The 11397-nt window shown below is 46.3% G+C and overlaps 1 protein-coding gene across 4 annotated transcripts in view; it reads left to right on the top strand.

Moving 5' to 3' along the window:
- The first annotated feature begins 3713 nt into the window (after positions 1 to 3713).
- The window catches only part of WT1 (WT1 transcription factor), a 55190-nt gene continuing 47506 nt past the window's right edge, over positions 3714 to 11397 (top strand). For all 4 annotated transcript variants that reach the window (XM_087878142.1, XM_034417171.3, XM_034417170.3 and 1 more), the window contains exon 1: positions 3714 to 4803. In XM_087878142.1, coding sequence (XP_087734268.1) covers positions 4401 to 4803 — 403 coding nt within the window. In that variant the 5' untranslated portion in view covers positions 3714 to 4400. The remainder of the gene's footprint in view (positions 4804 to 11397) is intronic.

Here is an 11397-nt window from a genome sequence, read left to right as displayed (position 1 = left end):
GTTGGGCGATGATGCTCCATCTCATTTGGCTGACTGATGCTCTGGACTGGGCTTCAGTTTAGGATCCAGATGGACAACTGTTGTTGAATATGCCCGGTCAAAACTAGTAAAAGCTAACAAATTCAAGAGGTGTCATTTCCAGGTAAATTGGTGGATGCAATCTATCTATTCCCGCTGGTAGGATCTATTTGGAGTAAATCTACTCTCCTAGGGGATGACGAAAACCCCAAGTTGCCCCAAGGCATTAGCATTTTGGAGAGAAGGTGGGAGGACCTAAACGTTCATTGGTTACACAGGTCAGTTTAATGCAGAGATATATATGAGCTTAGGGAAATAGAAAAAGCACACAGGGAGATTCAAAGATGTGTTTATCTTATTTCCCAAGGCACTGATTAAAAATAATCCCCAATCCAGTCCTCCTCAAACTGATGCATATTTTTTTACAAAAGGAAGCGTCCTAGAAAGGCCACTGATAAACCCCTTTTTCGGCTTGTTCTGTGGCAGCTCGGCCGTCCGTTAAAGAGCCAGAGATCACAAATCATATATTATAAATTATTTTATAAGGAAGACTGAAGAGGCATTGCTACTCGTCCAAAGACTGGAAACTCAGTTCCCTGGCCCCTCCATCGCTTCCCCAACCCCAGATTCCAGGTGCTCCTCGGAGTCTCTACGAATCCGACTCTTCAGCAGAACGGGCGGTGGGACTTTATAGGAAGAAAGTGCTTCCTCCGAGCCTTTTTCCTTACCCGCCATTGAAAGCTCAGACGAATCCAAACCGGCGAAATGCAGGGGAATCGCGTGATTTCCCCTATCTATCCGCAGGCTTTAGACTCATACACGGTTCTTGAGCTTGATAAAGCCACAAAATCGGTCAGGAGGCATTCTCTTTCTACAGAAGGGTTCGCACAGGACTGCAGAATGGAAGGGCTTGGACCAGGGATGAAATCCAGCAGGTTCTAACAGGTTCTGGAGAACCGGAAATTTTGAGTAGTTCGGAGAACCGGCAAATACCACTTCTGGCTGGCCTCAGAGTGGGATGGGAATGGAGATTTTGCAATATCCTTCCCCCAGGAGTGGGGAGGGAATGGGGATTTTTCAGCATCCTACCCCTGGAGTGGGGTAAGAGATTTTGCAATATCCTTCCCCTGCAAGTCCACCAAGCCACGCCCACAGAACCGGTAGTAAAAAAAATTGGATTTCATGAAGGGAGCGTGGTGCGAGGATTAAGATCGCGGCGGGAATTTAGGATTCAGCCCGAGCTCAGCCACGGAAGGCTCACGAGCAGCTCTGAGCCAGCCAACCGCACTCTTTCGTCCCAATCTCGCTTTCCAGAAGCTGGCAATTTAAGAGAGCAACAGGTTTATTCTCACATAAACCTTCGTGGAGTGGCTTTGGCTGCCCCAGAGCAACACGGTGGGTCGTCTGAAAAATATATTTCTGCAACACGAAGGTCATCCTGCAAGCACTTGCACTGGGGTTAGTAAAGTTTAGGGATTCAGCCGTCTGTGCCTGCTCGTTGGATTCCCCTAAAACCTAGCAAAAGGGAAGAGTGTGGAGAATTGTCAGGTGCGCCTACAGCATCTTCTTGCGAGCTGGTCTCTCATTCGCTTTCTGTCAAAGGGCAGAAAAGCGTCTCTTTCCAAACGCGCCGGGCCCGGGGAAGAGATAATATGGCTCTTTTACCAGAAAATGGCTCGTGGAGGCTTTTTAGGAGGGATGGCAGAAAATAGCAAAAAGTGCATTTCAGGATACGGAAGGACACGTGAAAAGTGCCCCGAGATAGGCGAGACTTTTGAGGAGAGTCGCGAAGTTTCGGGTGTGGATGTTCAAATTTAGTAACCCGTGAGATTAGGGACCGTCTGTCCAAAATCTGCGCACAAGATTAATCCTTCAGCTCAGTCAGAGGTGGGAGCCGTCCCGGGAGGGTTGTGAGCAGAACCGCCTTCGGTGGAAAGCAGGTCAAGGCTAAAGGCTGGAGACAGAATCAAGCTTTCCCTTGCCTTCCAATTCGTTCAGCCCAGCTGTTCGGGGGCAGCGAGTTTACTGTGTGTTGGCTGGGAGTATGGAGCATCCGCGAGGGAAAACTCCTGAACTATATTAAACTCTGCTGGAAAGCCCCGAGTATCCCTTTCTTTGGGATTTGGCCCGTTTTAGCACAGTCAGACGGCGATGGAAGGAATTGGTTCCTTTTTAAAAACACCTTTTTCCTTTAAAAAGTCTCCCTTTCCATCTTTCCATCTGCGAAAAAGGCATCAGATCACCTCCACCTCTCCCTGCCCGCCCCGGGGTTTGCCAGCTAACCGTTAATCCCATAGATTTCTCCACCCCCCCTCCATTTAACTAGATGCTGACCGTCAACCTGGACAGCTTTGGACAAATCCATGGTTGCTAAGGGTACCGATGGCTATGAGAGGTAGTTTGTGTGTTGCCACCCTTATCGAAGAGGATGTCTTATGTAACAATGCTGACTAGTGGCCAGCCGTAAAAACCCTATGCTTCTGTAGGCCTGCAGCAGATGGCAGCATCTCGGACCAGAATGGATGGGAGACCACCAGGAGTTCTTATAGCTAAAGGACTAAAGACCAGGCCGGAAAATAAATAAATAACAAACCACACACACAAAAAAATCTCGACAAAATAAATGATAAATCGCGCCAAGCAAAGTGTGTGAATGTTTCCATACAATCACTCGGGATCAAGTTTGATTCCAGCTAGAATAAGACTCCTTTTTGGGGGGTGTATGTGGAAGGGGGTGAAAGCAGAAGAAAGATGAGATGGAGAAAAAGTGGGACCAGATTGGGTTTTGTTGGTCCGATCCCTCCTGAGGTTGCAGGGAGTTCGCCCGAAAGCATTTTGACCCTTAGTTCTAACTAATTCCAGACCTAACCTGTCAGGCCCCCATTATTGGAGGAAGGGTCCCGGTGCGCTCAGGGGCGCGAGCCAAAAAGATTTCGGGTCAGCTCAGCCGCTTGGCAGAAGGTGAGCCAATCTAGTTCCTATCTTACTAGCCAATAGGTTCACCAACCAACTCGGAACTGAGCTCCATCCGGGCGGCTGAGTTGAAAGAGTTTACGGGGATCCGGGTTCTTGTTTTGGAGCTGGTGCAGCGAAGTTCGGGAAGCGGCCCTGCCGACGACTGGCTGCAAGAATTATGGCACATTTCAGAAGGTTAATTTGGAAGGAGGGTTAATCTTTGCCTCCTTATTTAAATCGGGCTACATTTCAAGTAGCCCCTGACCAAAGTTAGGCGCCCATCTCCGGCGTCTGTAAGTGAAGGGGGGGGGACACCCATCTCTCCTCGCCATAGAAGCCCCTTTTCAGAAGCCATCACTCCTGGGGAATTCCTTCCCCATTATCACCTTTCCCGCTTCAGCATCCCCGAACCTCCGAAGACCAGAAGGCAAGAAAAAGAAACAATGGCTGGAAACTAACCAAGGAGAGAAGGAACCTGTAATTAAGGGGGGGAAAAGAACTTCCTAACGTGTGAGGGCAATTAACCAGTGGAACAGCTTTGTCTTCGGAAGTTGTGGGCGCTTCCATCACTGGAGGTTTCTAAGAAGAGCCTGGACAGCCACATGTATGAATTGGCATAGGTTCTCCTGCTTGAGCAGGTTGGACTAGAAGACCTCCAAGGTCCCTTCCAGCCCTGTTCTGATTGATTGACCCCGAATGAAGAGGGCTGTGCCAGGCGAGGGGCGGGTGGGCGAGGCTTAGCCTTTCCCCGCGGCCCTGCCACGCTTCTTGGCCTGTGGGGGGAGAGCGTGGGTCCCTTGCCCCTCCCGCCCCACCTCCTCCTCCTCCTCCTCCTTCTCCCCCCCCCCCAGAGTCGCCTGAGCGTTCTGCGCCCCGGGAGGCCGCCTTGCTGCGGGAAGTGTGAATGGAAGCGGCCGCGCGCGGCTGACTCCTCCTCCGTCTCGCGCCGCCAGTCGCTCTCAATTAGCCCAGCTTCGAGGGCCGGAGGGCAAAGCCGCGGCTGAAGGAAGAAAGTTCAAGGGCGGCTTTGCCAAGCGCTCCTGCGGGGCCTCCGCCGACCGTCTTTCCGAGAGTCAGCCGGCCAGCCACAGCCAGCCAGCCAGGGAGCGGTCGGTCCCTCGGGCTTCTTCCACTCCGGGGCTTCGAGCCTTTCCTTTTTCCCCCCCACCCCAGCGCCGGTGGGCAGCCAAAGGGCGACCCTGGAGACCAACCTGGCCCTCTCGCTTTTGCCGGCAGCCGCGGGGCTGGAGCCCGCCGCCTGCCTTCCCCCCGCGGACCCGGCCTCCCCGAAAGGCTTGAACTCGGCCGCCTGGTGTCTCCAGCCGGACCCGAGCCGGGCTCAGAGCGCCTGGAACAAGTGCAGCGGAGCCGGCGGGGCCCGCGACTGGTTCCAGGCTCCGCGGAGGAAAGTTTGCGCCGGCGATCAGATGGGCTCCGACGTCCGCGACCTCAACGCTCTCTTGCCGCCGTCGGTGCCGCCCCTGCCGGGCAACGGGAACTGCTCCATGCCGGTGAGCAGCGCGACGCAGTGGGCTCCGGTGCTGGATTTCCCGCCGGCGGCCTCTTACGGCTCGCTGGCCCCGCCGCCCTCGGCCTTCATCAAGCAGGAGCCCAGCTGGAGCTCCGGCGAGCCTCACGAGGACCAGTGCCTGAGCGCCTTCACCGTCCACTTCTCCGGCCAGTTCACCGGCACGGCCGGCGCTTGCCGCTACGGTCCCTTTGCGCCGCCCCCGCCGCCCAGCCAAGCGCCCTCCGGCCAGGCGCGGATGTTCCCCAACGGCCCTTACCTGCCCAACTGCCTCGAGAGCCAGCAAGCCATCCGCAACCAAGGTAAGCCGAAGGGGAAGGGAAGGGAAGGGGGGGAGCCTGCGCTTTTGGGGCGACCCGCTCGCTTTCACCCAGCCAGGGATCCCGCTCGCTTTCCAGGCACCCGCCAGCAAAGCTGGAAGAAGTTCAGAGAGCCTTTCCTGGGACCAAGCGATCCCTGGCAAACTCCTGAGCCTGGATTGTGATCCCAGGCAGCGGTGGCAAGCCTCGGGGGGATGGGGGTGGGAGGTGGGGGGTAGGGGTGGGGAGAAACCTACGGGCCGATCCTGTGAAATCGGTTTAATATTTAAGCCACAAAGAAACAAAAACAATTATGAAAGGGGAAAGGATAACTTCCAAAAGGCGGCAAATTGGTTTTAAAAAACCACTGTAATTAACAACCCTAACCACAATAGCTTGGATATATGCGAGGATGGCTGTTAATAAAGGGTGCAAAAGACTTGCAACCATCTGAGGATAGGAATCCGATCATGGGTCCTAAATATCCGTGTAGAAAATCGAACCGGAGTTTTAAAAAGTTTTTCAATGCACGTGCGTAGGACTGCTAGGAGGGTGTAAAATTAGCACATCTGGAACGTTACTTTTCAGAGTACTGCATGGTTAAATCGATTTATGAGTTTGAATAGGCTGCAAGTCAATGCTTCAGAGTTCGTCTTGGACTAAGCGAGTGTAGTAGATTAACATACGGTACTTCACGTGCCTTGAAAGCAAACCTGTGGATTAAAATGTAAAGTTGTGAGAATGCCCTGTTAAATTTAATAAACCTAGGTTCCAAAGAGATTCCTTCAGGGATGTGCCATTAATTTACAATTTATGTTATAGGTTCCCATCGGATAGAGAAATACGTGTAGCAAACTCTATGCTGATTACCTTGTGTATTATAGTGTTTGTGTGTGTATTTCAAATACAGATATTTATGGATTAAATGGGTTTGCTGCTTCTAAACACAACTCTCCCCATGGAAATCCCTGATAAAACTATTTGGAAAAAGAGGGTTAAGGACTGGAAGAGCCTTTTCTGTTGATGCAATCCATATTCATCCCAATGAGTGGAACTATGGAGCATGGATTTACTGTATGGTCTCTCCTATATGGCAACACCCTTTTTTAATATTATGCTTACTGGGTTTTCAAGCACTGGATGAATCATACAATCGCTCCACCTTCTCCTTTCATAGTGGCTTATATTTGCTTCAGAGCGAAATTCAGCCAAGCTTCAGGAAAAGAAACTCTTAACATTTGCAATTCTGGATTAAGTCGGAATTGCTTCATTCCGGAATTAAAATCAGAATTGAAATGTCATGCATACGCAACTGATAAAAGTACTTTGTCTTCCAACAGGAGTATCAACAACTCTAAAGCTAAATTAGCAATCTGATTATTCTCATTTATCCAAGAAAAGAACCTATTGAGTTACAATGCCCCAGATTTCTGCCTAAAAATGCATGGGATTATGCACTCAGTGAGTTGCTATTACAACTTTAATGTGTGTGGAAGTTACTTTTAATAATTGTTCCACATATGGGCTTTCCTGTTAGTTTCTGTTTATTTGCTAATGTCTTTATGAATTCAACTTGATATTCTCCTGCAGATGTTATTTTAAGCAAGCAGGTACTACTGTTTATTTATAACTGGGCTAGATTCATTTTTTAAATGAATCTAACAGTTCAGTTCAGTTAATATTACTGCAACCAACTGTTGGAATTATTTATTTCAACAGGACGAAAAAAATGATTCCTGTGGAAATAAAATTTCAAAAAGTTACAAGGTGCATAGGTACTCACATATAGCAAATAGTCCTAAATGGATATTGATGGGGGTGGGGAAGATTAATAATTAAGATCTAATATGGCTTTTAATGCAGCAAATGTACAGTGAAGGAGCACAATCAAGACATTATGTTAGCTCATCTATATATTTTAGGAAACTAAAATTGCACAGAGGGGATTATATTGAAAGGAAGAAGGGGATGTGGTTCCCTGGATATCATTTTTTTAACTCACAGAAGTTGCAAAAATCACATGCCAACTGTGTTTTCTGAAATACTGTAATTTGGCTCCCTAATCCTATTGAAATCAGCGAGAGCTATGGTGCAATCTGAGAATGAATGCCATTGATCTCAGTAAACCTAGGCTGGGTAGATATACATAAGATTGCACTGCTGCATTTTCAGAATTCATTTATACTTTCCCAACAAACCAGAATCCATTGTGTTTGAAACTTAGCATCACCATGTCTTAAGCAAGTCTATGCAAAAAACCTACCGGTATATGTTTCTTAGGCTGTAATGGGACATTACACAAGTAATAACAAGTACAACAGTTCTCAAGGTACATTCCTAGAGTAGCACCTTCTTGAAGAAATGCCCATTGCTAGATAAACGTATGATGAAATATATTGCTTATTCCTACACAATGGAAACAACTTGAAACAGTTGTGTCCTAAAACATGAGTTCTTATCTTGATATTTTTTGTATGAACCAGAAAGGAATATTTTTGTGAAATTCATGAAACCACCGATCTTAATAAAAGAAATAATTTATTTTAACAAAAGAATAACTTATCTTAACAAAAGATCCACTGAAATAACTGATCTTTAAAAAAATCTTATAAATTAAAAACAAAGGCTCTTTTTTTGGATGAGGCACGTGCAAAAGAATGACAATATCATTAGAATATAATTCCAAGCAATAGCTTATTTCAGCAGATATATACCTAGTATTATTAGGCAGAAAACAGTTAATGATAAATTCCATAATTACTTGCATTTAGTTTCTAGTTAAGCCTGTTGCAGCAGCTCCTGGTAGATTCTGTACTGCTTTGGAAGGGTGTAATTGTTACAGTAAGAGCAATAGAGAGAATAAGACATTTTTAATAGCACATTTACTTTAATTATTCTTAATCCTGCACTTTAATATTCTTTCCACGATTTTCAATTCTTTTAGAAAGATTTTATTAAACTTTAATGATTCTACAAATAACTTTTATTGTATCTAAAATAGTAAAATAGTCAGTATTTTTCAATACCTTGACCTGTCTTACTCAGCAAGATGCTAAATTGTGAAGGCAATTTCTGCTTGGGAACACTATTTCAGAATTTAATTCCATTCACTAAATTGCTTTTTCTCTTCTTAATCCCATTGATTTCTTTCTTCCATTTGGTTAATGGTATTATTTTTTTAATCAACACATTATTGGAATTCTGGAATGTAGGTATGGACCCAGCTTATATTTAAAACAATGAAAATGTCTTTATTCCAGATGATGAGGATGCTGAATAAAAATTCATGTGTTTTTATAGTGTGGGACAAGGGGAGAGATCCCACTTCAATAATATCAGCAAAACTATCAAAAACCTAAATTGCAATTGGAAGATTTTTGATATCATTAACTACTATCCAACTGAGTTTAATATAATGGAGCCTCAAGAGTTTTCTGTTATAATATTCATGAAATTGTGTTTGTGTGTGTCTCTCTCTCTGTGTAAAACACTCCTCAGCTCTTCCAAATGTATATGCATGTGTGTATGCACACATAGAAAGGACTGATTTATTGAAAATCTCCCATTTGCATATGTGAGTGGCTACCTCACAGAGTTGGTTTGCATTTTATTTTATTCTTAGGAACAAAATAAGACTATTCAAAACTCTTTTTTTGTATAACCGGATCTCTTGATTGTTCTAGTGATGGAGAAAGTAGCAAAAAAAAACCCAAAACCCATGAAAAAGGTTTATCATCTGCATTTTCTTAGCACAACGCTTGAGTTGTGCCTAAAGTAGAACTTTAATCAGAAGACTTAGAGATTTGGTTGATGCCAGGTATGCTGGTCTCATTGAAGGAGCTGGGTCTTAGCTTGATTTTAAATTTGAAAATTTGAAACTCTTCCGTTCTTACTCCAAAATTAAAGAGAAACTCCAGCGTCCTCGATTTTAAAGGGATGGACTGAGAAATCTAGAGACGGCTGATCTTTCAGCTTCTGTTGTGTGGACAGGTCTAACCAAACACAAGTGCTTTAGAGTAGGCTGCGATTCCTAAAAAAGCGGGGAAAAGAATAGCTTTTTAATTGCCACTTGGGAAGAATAGCAGTGGGTGAGAAGCAGGTATAATTTTAAAAGTCGTGAAAAATGCTCTGATGGCGCCAAACCAAAAACCGGGGGGGGGGGGGAGGAGAGGAGAGGAGAGGAGAGGGAAAATATCGGGTACCATATCCAGCACTCACACACACACACACAACTTTGTTATTTAAAAAAAAAAAAGGGGGGGAGACCGAATTTGGGGAGGTTGATAAGTTTGAGCAATGAATATAACGTTCTCTGCTTTGAGTCTATCAAGGTTGAACGTTCCGTTTGAGGCGGGGGTTGTTTTTTTTCCCCACCGTGGGAAAGAAGTTACCTTGGCGTTTTTGCCAAGTCTTCTCCGGGAAGAAGGAAGTCTTCTGCTTTGAACTTTTTGCTAGGCCTCCTGGCCCCCCGTCTCCGTCTCCTCCCTCTCTCCCTCCCGGCCAGGCAGCTGGGTTCCCCTAACAATCGCACCCCTTCAGAAGAGTTGCCATCTTCGCCAGATGTCCACATTTCAATTATTTTCAGCACATTTTAATCAGCTCAAGCCTCCGATAAAGCCCTAATTAAAGAGACCTCGCTATCAGGGGGCCGGGTTCAGAACTTCCAACCTCCTTATCGCATTCTTGAAGCTTTGGGTCATGCAACACGGGAAAATGTGGCCAAAATACCCATTCTGCTCCGGGCAGCCTTTTGAAGGCCACCGAACTGCTGGGCAAAGAGAGTGAGGGAATCTAGAGCTTCAGTGCTTTCGAGGAGCCTTAGAAGAGCAAAGAGGAGGAGGGAAGCCTTGGCTTTGTGTGTTATGAGCTGAGATAAGGCAGTTTCGGAGCGCAGCTGATGCCTGGAAGTGCAGGGGTTGGGCATCGGGCCTGTCATCACTGCTCGCAGCCGAATAGACAAGGGACCGCTAAGCACCAGAACGCGCCAGGCGCATGCGGCAGCTTTGAAGGCTCAGGCCTCGCCAGCTCCTAGTTGCCTGCCAAATGCACGACGGGTGGGAGGAAAAGAGGGAGGGGAGGGGAGGGGGACGACGACAATCTACCCGGCAAGGTGTTTCTACCCCCCCTCCCCTTTACCTTCAGGTCAATGCACTGGGAACTCCATTCCGTGGAGAGCTGGGAAGGCAGAAAAACCCTGTTATGACTCGAAGCCTGTTTCCTCCTAGGCTTTTGGAAAGTTTTTGAGTTACAGCAGCCCAGCCTTAGGTACAGGCGTTCCCAGAATGAGTCCCCTTCGGCACAGTGGTTCGGGTTTTGCAGCAAAGGAAAAGAGATTCAGAGATGAAAAGGCTGATGGATCCCCACATTCTTGACAGCGGGGTCCCCTGAACTCGACAGGACTTCAGAGCAGACAGACTGAAATAAATCGTCCCCCCCCCCAAAAAAGAGGTCAGGGTAAATACACTTAAGATCAGAGGTGATGACTTGAAAACTGAATGGTGAAATATCTATTTAAAAGAGTGAAGTGTGGTGACAAAGGAGGGATCCCTCAGAAGCGCTTTGAAACCGCTATATTCTAGGCTGCAGAACGTAGGGGATCCCCAGCTTTTGGATCAGGCTTGCACGAATCCGTAAACGCCAAAAACTCCAGAGTCCAGGAACCTTTGGAAGAAGAATTAAAAAAAAAAAACTCCGATGCAAGCAATTTACCTGGAAAATAAACCCATCGAAACAGTTTTCTCCCTTTTAGAAACAGCTACAGATTTGCAGATTAGATTAATTTCCGTGTGTTGAAAATTCATCTGGAGAGGCCCAGACTTGGGGGAAAGTGTTGTAGGCAAAACGGTTTAGAGATTTCAGACAATGGAATTCAGTAGGCTTTACTTTTAAAGTAAAAAAGTTGAATTTGAGACGCCGCCCGGTACTTCTCAATAAAGAAAGACGTGAAATAATAAATAATAAAGGAAAGAAATAAAGAAAAAGCGAGCTTCTGAATTGAGAAGATCCATAGCTTTCTTTTCCGAGCCCACACCTGGCAACTATCGCCCCATACCAAAACTGAGACTAGATTACAAAACCCAGAATAAAACAAATATCGAAACCGTTTCTATTCCCGCTATCATCCATTAAAAGATTTGCGCGGGTTTTTCTCCACAAGTTTTGGTTCATCTAGAAAAGTCAAAAGTAAAAAATTGCGTCCCCAAGGTGAGAAGTACTAGGACTAGTAACATATTAGCAAGAGTAAGAGGGGACGTTGGAACTGAACGGATAGCTGATGAATTAAGGAGCGCAAGTCTACGTCCTTTTAGCAAAGTCTTCTTTAGTCTTGAGTAGCCGGTGAACTAAATTGCATCTTGTGGGCATTCAGCGATGCATTTATGCGAGGGATCCCCCCGCCACCCCCAATTTCTCTCCTATTTCTTCAGTTTTGTCACAATCCGTTCGCGGTTCTCTGCAAATACGATCTCTTTTCTAAGAACCTAAACAGGTTTTTGGATAGTGAGAGTTTGTCCGGAAAAGCAGGTTGTAGGAAAATGCAGGGGAGAAAAAAAGCATTGGCCGATTTCCCTTCCCCCCCTCCCCCCCCCTCCGGCAAAG

The sequence above is a fragment of the Pantherophis guttatus genome, chromosome 1, assembly GCF_059756535.1.
Source record: "Pantherophis guttatus breed Tessera chromosome 1, ASM5975653v1, whole genome shotgun sequence".
Classification (NCBI taxonomy): Eukaryota; Metazoa; Chordata; class Lepidosauria; order Squamata; family Colubridae; genus Pantherophis; species Pantherophis guttatus.
This window is presented reverse-complemented; position numbering and strand designations above follow the sequence as displayed.